General features: G+C 39.8%; 1 protein-coding gene across 1 annotated transcript in view; it reads right to left on the reverse strand.

Annotated features, from left to right (window-relative positions):
• Positions 1–7,660: 7,660 nt before the first annotated feature.
• CRLF3 (cytokine receptor like factor 3) overlaps positions 7,661–17,754 on the reverse strand; it is a 42,752-nt gene continuing 32,658 nt past the window's right edge. Inside the window, exons 7-8 of the mRNA XM_042967488.1 lie at positions 9,982–10,094; positions 7,661–9,119 (exon numbers count right to left, since the gene is read on the reverse strand). Coding sequence (XP_042823422.1) covers positions 8,863–9,119; positions 9,982–10,094 — 370 coding nt within the window. The 3' untranslated portion in view covers positions 7,661–8,862. The remainder of the gene's footprint in view (positions 9,120–9,981; positions 10,095–17,754) is intronic.

The following is a 17,754-nucleotide window of genomic DNA, read 5'->3' on the forward strand; positions in this document are numbered from 1 at the left end:
TTTGCAAACAACAATCAAACCTGACTGACGTCCACTGGCACTTTCACTTTATAAAAGGTCAGTACATAAAGAACAGGAGGGATTATTTCAGAATAAAGGATAGTCTTTTTAGTAGAATACATTTAGATTTGCAACAGAATTACTGTGGAGACTGACTTTTGGTTACTTTGGAGCAGTTGCTCCCAAATCTGCCTTCCAAATAGAACCATTCTGTTTCTTAAAACACACACACACACAACAAAAGCCTGATCTCCACTGATACGGATTACATCAGAATTTGTTATTTTTAGAAGTTCTCCAGGAAATTTTAGTATGCAGCCAGGACTGAGAACATCTGCTACAGTAGATACAAAACCTCAAGGAACTTACAATCTAGTGAGTTCAAAGCAGGTTATCACCAACTTAAATACCCACAAGGCCAGTGAAATGGGTTACGCAGCTGACTGTTACGCCAACTTGGGAAGACCAGGAATAAAGTTTTCCAGACAGAAAATAAACATACAACATACAAATGAACAGGCAACAGCAAAGCACCGAGACTTCTCAATACTAGAAGCTAGAAAGAGCGATGCCTTCAAGTTCTCAGGGGAAATGATCTCCGATCTAGAATTCTTAACCAGTCACCACCACTCAAGTGGAGGAAAAAGGAAGGAATTTCCACATCTCTTTCCCCAAAATCTTGCCTCCTGGGTAATGATTCCCAGGAAGTGGAGGAAATGCTTCACTAAAATAATGGAAGAATCCAAGGAAGAAGACCTGGAATGTGGGGAACAGAAAGGGCGGCACTGGATGCGAGCTGAGCAAAGTCCACGTTCCGGCGTGGAGCTCTACATGCATGTGGCTGCCTGAGCCAGGTTGGGAGACACCCACGTGAGTGTGTTTCTGTCAGTAACAGTCGTCACAAGAGCTTGCTGTTACCAATAATTTAATACATTTCACTTCTTGACCTTGGACTAATCCTTCATGTAATAACAGAGGCCCTCAGGTGCTTGCTTTTACCCCTCTACAGGGAAATCCCTCCTAAGAGCTGCATTTACTTTTTCTATTTACTGTTCTATTTTTATGTTTTGACATTAAATCTATCACATAGCTTCAGAATTTATGCTTCTCCGAGAAAACGGAGTATCATGTCTTCCCTATTCCTCCTGGTAAACACAACTAAAAGTTCTGGAAAAAAATGTGAAAAAAAAAAAAAGCCACCTAAGAAGACTCTGAAGATCCGGTCAACTGGCTCGGAATCTCAGAACCCAAGGATCAACACAGTGGTGAGTTCCTTGGATTTTCTTGTCTCGTGTATCCCAGAGCTGGGGCTGAGGAAGCCAGCAACCAGGAAATGCCAACAAAGAAAGACAAAAAAAGCCCCGACAAAAGCCTGCTCTCTCTAGCCAAAGGACCACAAAAGGGGCAGCCTTGTAAGACAGCCTTTAGCCAACCACAGCTCTCTTCCAGGCAAACGCTACTGTACAGGGTTGAATAGTGGCCCATAAAACAATATGCCCACATTTTGGAACTTGTGATGGTGGCCTCATTTGGAAAAATAATCTCTGTAGATATAAATAAGTTAAGGATCTTGAGATAAGATCATCGTGGATTATCTGGATGGGTCCTAAAGCCAAGACAAGTGTCCTTGTAAGAAACAGAAGGTGGCCGTGAGAAGACAGAGTCAGACTCCGAGATTGGAGTTATGCAGGGGCAAGTGAAGGAGTATCTGAAGCCACCAGAACCTGGCAGAGGTAAAGAATGGTCCCCTGCAGACCCTTTGGAGGGAGCACAGTCTTGCCAAAACCGTGATTTCAGGCTTGTGTCCTCCAAAACTGTGAGAATAAATTCCTGTCTGTTTAAGCCACTGAGACTGTAGAAATTTGTTACGGAAGCCCTAAGATTAACAAAAATAACTACAGAAAAGACTGTTTCCTTATCCTGGCCATGTTGGCAAAGGCGCGGGGTAGCCTAGACTTCCACATTCATGAGGCTGTAATGAGATACCCCAACACCTCTGCCAAGATGGTGTCAGAGAAGACCAAATAGGGAGGCAAAACTTTCATCCCACTGGGCAGCAAGGAAGCCACTTCCCACGGTGAGAGAGGAGCCTGGACCTCCACACCCACCACCAAGATCCCTCTCCCCCTCTCTTATACGCAGTCTTAGAAGAAGCCTACTGAAGAGTCAGGACTTCCACCACTGCTGAGGGGAATGAGGCCACCCCTGCTGCAGTGTCAGCAGGGGTCACAGAAGGAACCCCCCCTGCCCATGCGACCAGTAACAGGCGTCTGGTCTCCTCCTGGCTGTCAACAGAGGCCAAGGGGAAGCTAATCTTCTACTCCACGTGGCAGTAATGAGGCAGTGCCCACCACCCCCACCCCCCGCCCCAACTTCTCCCGCTGGAGTGGTATCAAGAGACCAGCTGAAAGAGATCCAAAGTCTCATAACATAATACAAAATGCCCACATTTCCATAGAAAATCACGTTGTATCAAGAACCAGAAAGATCTCAAAAGAAAGACAACAGATGCCAACCCCAGGCTGACAAAGCTATTTGAATTATCTGACAAAGATTAAAAAGCACTGTATTAGAGTTCTCCAAAAAACACAGAACCAGTGCACAATTAGAGAAGCTGAGAAGTCCCAAGATCTGCTGCCTGCAAGCTGGGAACCCAGGGAAGCCGGTGATGTAGTTCGTAGGCCTGAGAGCCAATGGTGTAGATTCCAGTCCACCATTAGCACTGAGGGCAGGAGCCAGTAGCACTGAGGGCAGGAGATCCATGTCCTAGCTCAACAGGCAGAGAACGAATTCTACTTTCCTCTGCCTTTTGTTCTATTTAAGCCATCAGCAGATTGGATGAGGCCCAACACACTGGGGACAGCCACCTGCTTTACTCAAGTCCATCAATTCAAATGCCAATCTTTTCCAGAAACACCCTCACAGAACACCCAGAATAACGTTTTAATTAGCCATCTGAACATCCCTTTACCCAGAAGAACTGACACGTACAACTACACATCACCAGAGCCATGATTAAAATGTTTCAACAAGCAATTATGAACACACTTGAGCCAGATGAGAAAATGAACAGCCTCAGCAAAGAATATAAAAAATCTGCACGGAAACAGAAGATATGACTATGACCCAAATGGATGCTTTAGAGCTGAAAAATACAATAACCAAAATATATAACAAAGAGCTCAGTAGGGGCCCAAAAGTAGAATGAATGTGATAGAGGACAGATCAGTGGACTGGAAGTACAACAAGAGGAATTACCTAAAATGAACAACAGAGAGAAAGCCAGCTTCAAACAACCAAACAAAACCTCAGGAGTCAGTGGGGATATATGAAAGATGTAAAGTTTGTGTCACTGGAGTCCTAGAAGAAAAGGAAAAAGGGCAGGGCTGAAAAAAGTACTTGAAATAATGGCTGACAACTTTCCAAATTTGGCAAGAGATATAAACCTAACAATTCAAGAAGCTGAGGAACCCAAACAAGATAACCCCAAAGAATCCCAGGCACAGACACATCATAATTATACTTCTAGAAGAATGCCGAAAGTAGGTTCTTGGAACAGAAGGGAAATGGTAATGGACACTTGGAGCATCATGAAGGAAAATAAAACACAGTAAACAGAAATACAGATAAATAACAACAGACACTTCTCTTGAGTTTTCTGAAATATTTTTTGTTAGGTCAACATTGACTATGTTCTAAATGTTTATAGAGAAAATATTTAAGAAAGATAATTACTGTACATGGGGGAGGATAAAGACATGTAAAGATTATTTCACTTGAATGGATAAAACGATGACACCAACAGACTGGGAAGTTTTATATCCCCCGTATCCAAAAGTGGAGCATGGCTATTTCATAAGCGGGATACCTGGGTGGCTCAGTCGGTTAAGCTTCCAACTTCAGCTCAGGTCATGATCTCCCCGGTTCATGAGTTTGAGCCCCACATTGGGGTCACTGCTGTTGGCGCAGAGCCTGCTTGGGATCTTCTGTGCCCCTCTCTCTCTGCCCCTCTCCCACTGGTTCTCTCTCAAAATAAATAAGCTTAAAAAAAACAAAAACAAAAATTTGTTGTAAGCTGAAATGGCATAAAGTGAACAATATCCCCCGCTTTCTAAAAGTTCACATTATGCCACGTCACTTTACAAGAAGACCTACCTCAGTGCGTTTTCACTAATGCAAAGAAATCCAAAGAGGATTTATGCTTTTATGAAAAAAACCATTACCGTATTAATGCAGGTATACCTGCATATGTATATCTGTAGAAACACACATACACAACATATATATGTAATGTATATGCTATACATATATTAATGTATATATACTGTGTATATCAATTGTGTATGTTATAAACGTGTATTTTTAATATCTAGAACAATTACTAAAGAAGCTACAGAATGAGACACTCAAAAACACTATAGATAAGTCAAAATGGAATTCCAAAATATGTTCAAGCAACCCACAAGAATGCAGAAAACAGAAAACCAGAGAGAACAGAAAACAAAAAAGAAAAGTGGCAAACTTAAATCCTGACAAATCAATAATAACAATTAAATATAAATGGTCTATATAGACCAAACGCAACTCAGAGACTGACGGAGTAAATTAACGACAAAAAACTGTGGCTCAGCTATATGCTATGGGAAACTGACTCCAAATATATTAATATGGAAAAGTTGAAAGCACAGGACAGAAAATATATATCATGTGAACATTAATCAGAGGAAGGCAAGAGAGGCTGGATTCATATACATAAAGTAGACTCCGAAGGAAAGAAAATTATCAGAGAGGGACATTACGAAAAAATGGTCAGTCCACCAAAAAGATACGGCAATCCTAAGTGTGTATTCATAAGACAAAAGAGTTACAAAAGATGTGAGTCAAAAACTGATTGAATAAGAGAAGAAACGGACAAACCCATTATTACAACACCCCCTTCTCAAGAAGTGATAGAGCAACAAGACAGAAAATCAGGAAAGATATATATAGAACTCTACAAGATCAAAACATTCTACTCATTAAGAGTAAGATACGCAGTCTATTTAAGTGCCCAAAGAACATATACCAAAACTGACCATATGCTGGGATATAAGTCAACAAATATGAAATAATGGAAATCATATACACTGTTCTTCAAACACAGTATAATCAAACTAGAAGTCAATAACAGAAAGATGGCAGGAAAATCTCCCAACACTCAGAAACTAAAAACACATTTCTAGGAAGTCCATGGGCTGAAGAGGAAATCTTGAGGGAGGAAAAAAACTGAGTTCAGCAATTTTGCAGGATACAAGATAAACTACAAAGACATATTCTATATATTAGGAATGAACATGTGAAAACCAAAATTAAAAATACAATACCATTTACAATCACTAAAATAAAATAAAACAAAACACTTAGGTGTCAATGTAACAAAACTTAGCTTGTATGCTGGAAACTACAAAATGCAGGTAAAAGAAATCAAAAACCTAAATGGAAGGAGAAACATACTGTATTCATGGATTGGAAGAATCAACATAGCAAGGATGTCAACTCTTCCCAAATTGATAGGTTTAACACAATGCCTATAGAAATCTCAGCAAGATTTTTTGTAGATATAAACAACATATTCTAAAATCTACATTGGAAGGCAAAGAAACTGGAATACCTAAAACTTCTCTTTCACCTTTTTTCTTTTTTAAGTAATCTCTACACCCAACATGGGGCTCGAATTCACAACTCCGAGATCAAGAGTAGGATGCTCTACCAACCGAGCCAGCCAGGCGCCCCATTAAAACAACTTTTTAAAAGATGAATAAAAGAGAAGTCAGCCTACCCAATTTTAAAACCTTATATAGCTACAGTAATCACACTGTGTGGTACTGACAGAGGGACAGACCCACAGATCAGTGGAACAAAGAGCCTAGAAACAGGCTCACACAAATATGGCCAACTGATTTTGGACAAAGGGGCAACAGCAGTTCAATGCAGGAAAGACAGCCTTTGCTACAAACGACACTGGAGCAATGGATCAGCCATATGAACAGATATCTTCCTAAGTGAAACTTAACCTTATAAAAAATCAAAATGGATCACAAACATAAATGTAATAGGTTAAGCTCTAAAACTTTCAGGAAAAAACACAGGAAAAACTCTTTGGGGTTCAGGGCTAGGCAGAGTTCACAGACTGGAGAGCAAAAGCACAATCACAAAAGGAAAGATTAATAAATTCAATTTCATCAACAGTAGAAACTTTTATTCTGGAAAAGACCCTGGTGTAAGGATGCAAAGACCAGCCAGAGACCAGGTATTTGCAGACCATAAATCCAACAAAGCACTAGCATCTAGAACATATAAAGATAACGTGCTACTCCAACAACTGCTATCATTGATCCCATGGCTGATTCTTATCTACACCTGAGGCTTTCCCCGTAGTGTCCACTCTTCCCAGGAGCACAACGGTTATGAGTAGGGGCTCCAGACCTAATCGGGTCTGGGCTAGGATCCTGACTAGGCTAGTTACTAGTCTTGACCTTAGACAAATTAGTTCACATCTCTTGTGCCTAAGTTCTATTGTCTCTAAAGTAGAATAACAGTAATAACAGTACAGTATATATCATGTGGATTAAATGAGATAATAAATGTATTTTGAAAATTCAGCATTGTGCCTGGCACCTAGTAGGGGCTCAATAAAGATCAAGTCTTATTATCGTTTTAATTATCATCACCCAAACTCTCTCATCCCTCCAAGCATACAAATAGATTTGGAATACTGGGCTCCTTTATCTGTTTAAACAGAATGAGTTGGCTTTTAACAAAATCTTATGTTCACAGTTCAAGGGGGCAAAAAAAAAAAAAGCAGGGGCACCTGGCTGGCTCTGTCACAGTGGAGTATGAGACTCCTGATGCGAGACTGCTGGTGCGAGCCCCACACTGGGTGTAGAGATTACTTAAAACCTTTTTTTAAAAACTCTTATTATTTTTTAAAGTTTATTTATTTATTTTGAGGGGGGGGGGGCTGGGGGGGGGGAGAGAGAGAGAGAGAGAGAGGGAGAGAGGGAGAGAAAGAGAGAAAGAGAAAGAATCCGAGGCAGGCTCCACACCGTCAGCACAGAGCCCAACGTGGGGCTCGAACTCACAAACCAGGAGATCATGACCCGAGCTGAAACTAAGAGTCAGACACTTAGCTTGACTGAGCCACCCAGGCATCCCCAAAAATAAAATCTTAAAAAAACAAAACAAAACAAAAAAAACCCGCAGTATTTAAAGTAGCTTCAGAGTTGAAATTTTGCAATCCACTCCTATCTAGAATTAAGTCAGGTTTTAGTCATTTTTGTGAAAAGGCAGATTCTAAGGATATAAATGTAAGATGTCGCCCTCCTGCAGAGGATAAGAAATAATGAGGTTCAATAATGAACTGACAAATGAAGGAAATGAGATGAAGAAAATAACCCATCCATATTCATTCAATCCAACTTTTACTGGACACACGTTATATGTCAGGCACGATGCTCAGTATCAGATACACAGAAGATAAAGCCTAAGTAACCTGACAACAAGTTACAATGATATTTGCATTAAAATGACTGGAGACACAAGAAATCCTTTCCTCCCTCTACTTAAAAGTAAAGATTAAAATTGGATTCATCACATCTCACAGAAGAAAAAAGTACACACATTTAACTTTGAGGTTTTTATTTTGTTTCAGACAGCTGGACGAGACATCTACACTGTAGCACATCTTCTTAACGGTCACTAAACAGGTGAAAGCAACTTACTTGTATATAAAAAGGCAAGGGAAAAAGGTCATGATTGTCCAACAGGGAATGCGAATCCCCAAATAAATTATCTTACAAAAATATCAAACTTGCGTTTCCACATTTCTACTGTTAAAAATGAAGGAAAAAAATTCACATTAAAAAAAAATCTGTAGGCTGGTATAGCAAGTTAAGCTAATCATTTTTACACACTAAGTCCTTCAAATAAATATTTTAAACAAATTGAAGTTTTCCAAAAAATAGGTCAAGTATTTAGCCTATATATGTTTGGTCCACTAACAGACCGTTTATAAAACTGATATTAAACTGGACTGTAGCTCATACCCTATCAGGAGTAACACATACATCACTGAGGCTGGACATGCACATGTGCACATGACATACGTGTGAATGGCCACTGCTGTGCGTGCTACTTCGTAGTTTTACCCTGTAAAAATCCTCCAAACTATCATGAATCGAACTGCAAGGAAAGAAAAAAGCAAGTACTTGCCTATTGTAGACATGTGCTCAGTAATTTAAAAAAACACAAAACCTATCACGCTTTTGGGACTTCAAGATCACTGAACAGGAGATAAAATTCAATACTGCTTACAGATACGTGAATATGGACAGCATACTCAACACTCACGTGGAGAGCACACAAGTGAAGGCATATTACAGAACTCTGGCCTCTGGCTGGTCTAGTCCTGTTGTTTTATCCTAAAGTCTTACATGGCCTTGGATCCTTAAAAGATAGAGGTTTAATAAAATAATGTTACACTAGGTTTTTCTGTTCTAATAACCAGCTTTTAAAGAAGTACAGTAGAAGGGTACAGGGCTTTCTGTATCTCCTCATACTTTAAAAGCCAATTTGATTTTTATCGTGATGTTGATATTCCAATTAACACTACGCTAAAAGTAAAACTGACTGCACTACGGTTTTGTCCACAATAGTCAAATCTTTTCTTGCTAAAATGTTCCAAATAAATCCAGTAAACAATTTCCATTTTCAATGGCTTAACTGAGAGATGAATCTAACAATTTTTTTAACCAATTTCGACTAAACTGAGCTGAGGACAGCTACATTTAAAACCCTGCAAACCAAAGCCAATCATCCAAAAATCTAGAACACCAACACTTTCCATCCAGGATAGAAAAAGGAGCATCCAAAATAAAGAGAACCACAAGATTGATCCAGTAGCCAATCAAAAACCACTTCTCTGTTATTCGAACTAATAGTTACTCGAAGCTTGAAGTTTCCTCCTTCGTTATTATTGGTGGATCCTAGAGTCACAGCTTCAATGTCAAATGTGACAGTGGACCCAGAAGTAACTGCTGGCAACTGATTAGTCATTTCTTTTCCATTTACAAAAACTGCACCTAAAATGTTAAGGTAAAGAGTCATTTACATGTGAGCAATAATGAAGAAATGAAACAGATTCTAGATTACTGATAACACAGCTAATTTCCTAAGTCACATCAAGAAAACATTCTGAAACGCCAACTGGTCAAAGAGAATGCATCTCAATATGTTAATTAACCGCCATCCCCAAGGCAGGAGAAAAAGTTAAAGCTTTAATCACATTTCAGAGTTCTGGTCGAGGGTGCTACTCTTTTAGAACAGAGACTGAGTTTCCAATGTGGATGGGATCAAAAGAAACTTGACTCCATTACAAGATCACATCCTGTGAAACAGAAAGACTGTTGTTGCACGTGAAAATAAAGAGTCTTTTTCTACCTACTGCTTGACCCATACCAGGAAATATTAACACATCTTCAGAGGGGATTTTAAAAGTGTGATTACGGTAGAGTAAGGGGCCAAAGAACCCTACGGAGATAAAACAAATTAAGTCAACACTCTCTTCGGTTCATCGATCTGTGTTGAATTTAGATGCCCTATATACACAGAATCCAGAGGTAGACTCCCTGGTGCAGATCCCACAGTCACCTCTAAGCTAAGGGAGTTTAAGCTGGTCACTTAACCTCTCTGTGGCTCAGTTTTCATCATCTATAAAATGGGTATACTACGACTCCCCACTTCAACAAGTTGTTAAAAGGATTAAATAATTTACTATTTATAAAGGGAACAGAATAATGCCTGGTACGTAGTAGCCATATAGGTATGTCATAAAGACTTGAACTTTCTCGTGTCCTGCTACAAATGCGTGATGTTGGAATAGGTTCAGATGTTACCACAGTAATTCATGTATTTCAAAGAGGAGAGCAGTTGTGTCTCTCTTACCATTTGTACTAATGCACACTGCTTGGTCACGCTGCAGAGAGTCATAGCCATTCTGTTTTTCTGCACACACTCCTATACTGTCTCTTCTGTCTGGTTGGCCCACAGTCTCAACTCTGTAAATGAGGGAGAAAGTCATTAATCTTTTTTTTTTTTTAATATGATCTCTAACAGTTACTAAGGTGAAAAAGAACAATGTCATCATAATTGCTCTTAGTAATAGCTAACAATGATTCAGCACTTCCTAAATTCCAGGCACTATTCTAAACATTCTGTATCTATCTGCCAATCACCTCATTCGATTCACATAACAAGCCATGAGGTAGGTAGTGCCTCATTATTACCATACCCATTTTATATGTGAGAAGAAACAGGATTAAAAAGAGGCTAAATACCCTGACCCCGATCGCCTGGCTGAGTGCTGGGCCCGTGATGGCAACTCAGGCATTCGAATTGCAGGGTGTACGTTAACTACTTACAGCTGTGACGACGCATTTCCATTTTCTGTTCTGGCTCTGGACATATATTATAGAAAGCCTGTCATGTCATACTTGCCATTATAGTAAATGTGACTGTTACTGCCATCACCTAAACCTTGAACGTGAGAGTGTAAGCAATGGTTTGATTACTGTTTGTCAAGTTTTTAAAGCCTTTAAAAAATAGACACTCTAGTCTTTATCGAATGGATAATATAGTTACGAACATACTTTGCTTGGAGGACTTCATGTGTGGAAAGTTGAAGCATTTCTTTTTGTGTTTTAGTCTCAAAATACATCATCATGCCCTCCAGAAATAGGAAACTTAAATATATAAAGTCAACCTATATCCCTACCACCAGATGCATCTTTCCCTCTGTTCCAGAAAGCCAGACTTTGCAAGGACAGAAAAAGAAAAATTAGCAAGGAACAAGATGTAGCTTTACCACGGGAAGAGGTGATGATTTCTAGTCAGCAGAGCCTCAAAATGTCTTATGTTGCAAAGTGGCAAATATGCAAGATCAAGATAAATACGTAGGCAGGTTTCTGAAGTCACTGCACTTGTGAACTGGCGGCAGTCTTAAAAAGGACAGTGACGTCACCGTTACAGCAGAATTGGGAGTCCCAGTCCTCACTCTACCACAGAAACATGGCTTTCACAATGATACTCAGAAACACCTTTCTGAGCGCTCCAGAATCCAGTTAAGAAGTGGCAGTACCCCCGGGGGGCACAACGCTGAAAACAGCTACACTGCAATGGGTAACAAGAGACATTTCACTTTCCCAAGTCAGTCCCTCTTCCAAGCTATCACAGCTCAATGCCTGGTAAGAACACCTGGCTTCTGACTTTTTCTTTGGGGGGGGGTGGGGGGGGAGAGGGAGGGAGGAAGGGAGGGAAGGAGGGAGGGAAGGAGGGAGGGAGGGAGGGAGGGAGGGAGAGGGAGAGGGAGAGAGAGAGAGAGAGAGAGAGAGAAGTGAAGGATTAATCCAGCATTCTATTTTTTTTTTTTTAATGTTTATTTTTAAGGGAGAGAGAGACTGAACACGAGCAGGAGAGGAGGAGAGAGAGGGAGGCACAGAATCTGAAGCAGGCTCCAGGTTCCGAGCTGTCAGCACAGAGCCCGACACGGGGCTCGGACCCACAAACCACGAGATCATGACCTGAGCTGAAATCGGATGCTTAAACAACTGAGCCACCCAGGCGCCCCATAATCCAGCATTCTAACTCTTTGGAAGGTTGCCTGAAGGACTAATTTCTGTGATGCCTCATTTGGAGAACTGACAGAGTGAGCATAGTATGGCTTCCCAAATGCTGCAAAGAGCAAAGAAATGTGAGTGGTGTGACTGGGAGAAGGTTCATAACTTCAGGCTTCTCTCCCTCGCGAGGAAGGGAGAAGAGGCGAATGTGCTTCTGCACCAACTTTTCATAGGGCTGCTCAAGGCAATGGTATCTGTCTCACTTGATGTGGGCACTGCTGGGGAGCTGGCGGGCTCTGGATACCTGGCGGCTACTGAGTACAAGAAAGAGGCAGGCAGCTTGCTGCTGTCACATCAGAGAACAGCCGTGGCACCAACAGGCACCAGAGGGAGCAAGAGACTATGAGCTCCAGAAAGACCCGCAACACTCAGCCCAGGAAAGTCACGTTCTCCCCAAAAAAAGGTTTCCGAGGCCCCCAGAATCTCTAGCTGGGTTCATGTGCGAGGGTCACCTCCTATACAAAACCAGATCATAAAAACTGTGAGAGGTGCTGTTTTCTCATGTGTACAGATCCCAACACAACATTATAGGACATATAAAGAAGCTGGGAAAAAAGACCCAAACAAAAAAACAAAATAGGTCTCAAAAATATCCAAATAATTCAAAACAACCATCATAAAGATGCTCTACAAGCCCAAAAAAATAAGACACGAACAAAATGAGAATACCAACAAAGAGATGAAAAATACAAAAAATAACCAAACAGGTATTTTGGAGCTGAAGAATACAGTAAGACCTGAAAACTTCACAAGAGGAGTGCAATATCACACAATCACGCAGAAGAAAAAAACATCAAAATACAGGTCTTTTGAAATTATCCAATCACAGGGAAAAAAAGCATGAAGAAAGTCTAAGAGACTTACAGGAGAAGAGAAAGGGGCATTGTTTCATTTAAGGAAACAATGGCTAAACACTTCCCAGATAGGAAGTTTTGGGAAGAAGCAGCCTACTGGACACCAACTAGGATGAACCCAAGAGAGCACGCTGAAACACATTACAAACTGTCCAAAGTCAAAGACACAGCGTTTAAAAGCGACTCATCATGTACAAGGAAGCTCACATAAGACTATCAGTGGATTTCGAAGTCCAAACCTTGCAGGCAAGAAAGGAGTGAGGTGATACACTCAAAGTGCTTAAAGGAAAAAAAATTCTGCCAACCAAGAATACAATATCTCAAAACTGTCCTTTAGAAAAATGAGGAAGAAATAGGCATCCCTACAAAAGCTGAGGGAGGTCATCCACAGGAGACTTGCCTTACAAGAAATGCTAGAAGGAATCCTTCACGTTGAAATGAAAAGACTGTAAATAGCAACATGAAAGTATGTGAAAGTATAAAGCTCCCTGGTAAAGGTAAATATATAAACATAGAACACCATAATACTGTAATGGTGGTGGATAAATCACTTTTCATTCTGGTGTAGAAGTTAAAAGGCAAAAGATAAAAAATAATATAACTAAAAGATGTTAATGGATATACAATATGAAATGATGTATTTATGACATCAATGACATACAGTGTGGGAGTTATCAGCTTAAAAGAGATTGTTATAACTATAAGCTGTTTTATGTAAGCCCCATGCTAACCACAAAGACAATACTTTCAGAAGACACACTGAAGAAAATAAAAAAGGAATCAAAGCATGTCACTACAAAAAACAAAAACACAAAACAATAAAACACAAAGGATGGCAGCAAGAGAAGAAGAGAAACACAAAGCTACAAGCAATGACAGAAAGCAATGACAAAATGGCAATAATAAGTCCTTCTCTATCAATAATCACTTTAAACATAAATGGATTGGAGCCCCTGGGTGGCTCAGTCATTTGAACAGCTGACTCTTGATTTCGGCTCAAGTAATGATCCCAGGATCATGGGATCGAGCCCCACATACGCTAAGCATAGAGCCTGATTATGATTTTCTCTTTCTCTCTCCCTCTATCCCTCCATCGCGTGCTCTGTCTCTAAAATAAAAATTAAAAAATCTAAATGGATTAAACTCTCCCACTGGAAAGATTGGAGTGGCTGATGAATATAAAAGATCCAGATACTCCATACAAATGGTAAGCAAAAGACAGCAGAGACGGCCATACTTCTATCAGACAAAATAGACTTTTATGTCACAAAATAACAAAAGAGGCAAAGAAAGACATTATATAATTAAAAAGGGTCAACTTACCAGGAAGAGATAACAATTGTAAACATATGTGCACCCAACATCAGATCAAATATAGAAAATGAACAATGAGAGAACTGAAGAGAAAAACAGTTACACAATAATAGTAGGAGATTTCAATATCCCATTTTTAAGAAAACAGAACATCCAGACAGAAAATCGATAAGGAACAGAGGATTTGAACACTGTAAACCAAAAGAATGTAATAGACATATACAGAGCATTTTACCCAAGAGGAGTAGAATGAATACATGTTCTCCACAAACACATGTGGAACATTCTCCTGGAATCATCATGTTAGGTCAACAAGTCACGACAAATTTAAGAATACTGAAATCACACTACATACATTTTCTGACCACAACAGAATGAAACTAGAAATTAACGGCAGAAGGAAAACTAGAAAGTTTGAGTACTGTCATGCTAGAGGGCCAGGTATCCCACAGAACAATGGAAGCTTCATGTTTGGAACCCCTCAGACCTTGCACTATGGGTCTCTCCCTTTGGTGGATTCGCATTTGTATCCTTTTGCTGTAACAAAACTCTCATCATAGTGTAGTGCTTTCCTAAGTTCTGTGAGTCATCCTAGCAAATTACAGAATTTGAGGGTGGTCGTGGGAACCCTGGGATTTGTAGTTTTCCATGTAGTTAGAAGTGAGGGGAGGCCTTGGAGACCCCTAAACTTGCAGCTGGTACCTAAAGTGAGGCTACGCTTTTTTTTTTTTTTAATGTTTGTTTGCTTAGAGAGCTTGAGCAGGGGAGGGGCAGAGAAAGAGGGAGAGAGAGAGAATATACTAAGCAGGCTCCACACTGTCAGTGCAGAGCCCAATGTGGGGCTCGATCTCACAAAGTGTGAGATCATGACCTGAGCTGAAATCAGGAGTCGGACGCTTAACTGACTGAGCCACCCGGGCTCCCCTGGAGGACTATGCTTTTAACCTTGTGTCTGGCCAACTTGTTGCAAGTATACATTTTTTTAGTTATTAAACATTTTAAACCAAGAATTCAATTAAAATGTCTTGAAATTAATTAAAGATAGTAATACAGAAAAGGTCCTCAATGCAGTGAGAAAAAAGAAATCCTAGGAAGAAAAAAACCCTCCTAATTTGAATAAATCACAAAGTAATTCCTAAAAGCATCTTACCAAAACAGCACGTAATAAATAAGACCAGCACAGCATAAAAAGTTTACAAAAGTTGCTCTGAAAATGGAATGAACCAGGAAAGTAAATAGTCAATATGCCTGAAACACAGAATTATTTTCATAGTTCACTAAGAAATAGAACGTAAGTTTAAAATCACTGAATTTTTAAATTACAAGACAAGTAGGGAGGACATTATATCCTAAAAAAACTACTGTAGGTGTTCTTTCACATAACAAGTTTTGTAAGAAACTATATAAGAAAGAAAACTACAGGGCAAATGGGTGGCTTGGTCGGTTAAGCGTCCGACTCTTGATTTCAGCTCAGGTCACGATCTCACGGTTCGTGGGTTCGAGCACAAAGCCACTAGAAATGCATCCACTGCATAGACGAAAGTAGTAGAAAGTCCTAGGCAAAATATTCTGAGAAAGAACAGGGCCACAAAGAGGAGCAATTTCGATGGCAACAAGAAAGCTAATCTATTATCCCTATTATTCTGCACTTTGGCTAACTTTGATTGCGTTTAAGTGACACTCTTTTTATTATACAACCTCAAACTTTTTTCTTCACAGTGAATGCTTGGACAAAAATCCAAAACTTCAGTTGCGTCACTAAGAAATATATGAAAAATACCCAGCTTTATGATAAACAGAAGAAATAAAATAAAGTTTTTGTTTTGGCCTAGCAGCTGCAGATGGAATAAAAACAGCCAGGTCTGCAGCGACATGAGTACCTCACACACTGCTGGGAGGCCTGCAAGTGCTTCCAGAACATAGCCAGTCAGTCTGTGTGTCACTAACAGGAAGACTGGCCCAAGAAGAGAGAATGAGCTGTGTGTCGACAAAGAGGGTCATGGCACGGCTTGACACGTCAGGAGTAAGAGAAAGAAGGGATGCCTTGTCAAGTCATGGCAAAGAAGGATTTTTGAAATATATTTGAAATAGAAATACGTTCCTTACCATACAAATCCTAAAATAGCTTTTATCCTGTCTCAAAACAAAACTGGTAACTTGAATAGTCCTTTATTATAGAAATTGGAAATCTTCCAACAAAGAAAATTCTAGGATGGTTAACTGGTGAACTCTACCAAACACTTAAGGAAGAAATAATACCAATTCTACACAAACAGTTCTGGACACAAAAGAGGAAGAAACACTTCCCCATCTCACTTTGTGAGGTTAGCCAAAACCAAAACCAAGGACATCGTAAGCAAAAAAGACAAATATCTCTCTCATGAAGAGACATAAAAATCCCCTATATTAAAAAATATATATATATTAAAAATCAAATTTAGTGCTAAAGTATATAGAAAGAATAGCACATGACTCAGTCGAGTTTCTCTGGGAAATGTAAAGCTGGTTCAATGTTCAAAAATCTATCACTGTAATTCCCCATATTAACAGAAAAAAAACTGATTACCTTAATAGATGTATAAAAATAACTAGACCAAATGAAACACTCATTTATGGATAAAATTCTCAGCAAACCACAACCAGAAAGGAACTTTCTTAACCTGATAAAAGGTATCTACAAAAAACCTGGTGCACCCGGCTGGCTCGGTCAGGAGAGCATGCAACTCTGGATCTCGAGGTTTTAAGTGGGAGCCCATGATGGGTGTAGCGATTACTTAAAAATAAAATCTTAGGGGTACCCAAGTGGCTCAGTCAGTTGAGCACCCAACTCTTGATTTTGGCTCAGGTCATGATCTCACAGTTCGTGAGATCCAAGCCCCATGTCAGGCTCTGCTCTGTTAGCACAGAGACTGCTTGGGATCCTCTCCCTCCCTCACTCTCTGCCCCTCCCCTGCACACATTCTCTCTCCCTCTCTCTCAAAATTAGTAAATGTAAAAAACATAATTTATATAAAAAAACAAGTCTTAAAAAGCCCTCAAACCTACAGCTACCATTCATACTTAATGTGAAAGACTGAAGGCTTTTTTTCAACACTGCTATTCAGAATCATACTTCCTAGCCAGTGTGATGAGGCAAAAAAAAAAAAAAAGAGAGAGAGAAATGACAAAATACTGATGAAAGACATCGTTTAAAAAACTAAATTGGGGCACCTGGGTGGCTGAGGTGGCTCAGTTGGTTAGGCATTTGACTTTGGCTCAGGTCATGGTATCATGGTTTCGTGAGTTCGAGCCCCGCATCCGGCTCTGTGCCGACTGGCAGCTCAGAACCTGCAGCTTGCTTCAGAGTCTGTATCTTCCTCTCTCTGCCCTCCCCCACTTGTGCTCTGTCTCTGTCTCTCAAAAATAAATAAACATTAAAAAAAGTTAAACAATAAAATCAAAATGTTGTCTTAAAAAAAAGAAACTAAATTAAGAAATATACCATAACCAGGGGTGCCTGGGTGGCTTAGTTGGTTGAACCAACTCTTGATTTCGGCTTGGGTCATAATCTCATGGTCTGTGAGACTGAGCCCTGCATCACACTCTGCGATGACAGTGCCAAGCCTGCTTAGGATTTTCTCTCTCCCTCTCTCTCCACCTCTCCTCTACTCAAGCTCACCTTACTCTCAAAAAAAAAAAAAAAAAAAAAAAAAAAAGGAAAGAAAGAAATATACCATATCCATAGATTGGAACAATCAGAATATTAAAATACCAATTACTCCCAAACTGATTTATACATTCAAGGCAATCTCAATCAAAATCCCAGGAAAAAAATTTTTCTTAGAAATGGACAAGCTGAATCTAAAGTTAAATAGAAAGACACAGGAACCAGAATA

The sequence above is a fragment of the Panthera tigris genome, chromosome E1 (genome assembly GCF_018350195.1).
Source record: "Panthera tigris isolate Pti1 chromosome E1, P.tigris_Pti1_mat1.1, whole genome shotgun sequence".
Taxonomy (NCBI): domain Eukaryota; kingdom Metazoa; phylum Chordata; class Mammalia; order Carnivora; family Felidae; genus Panthera; species Panthera tigris.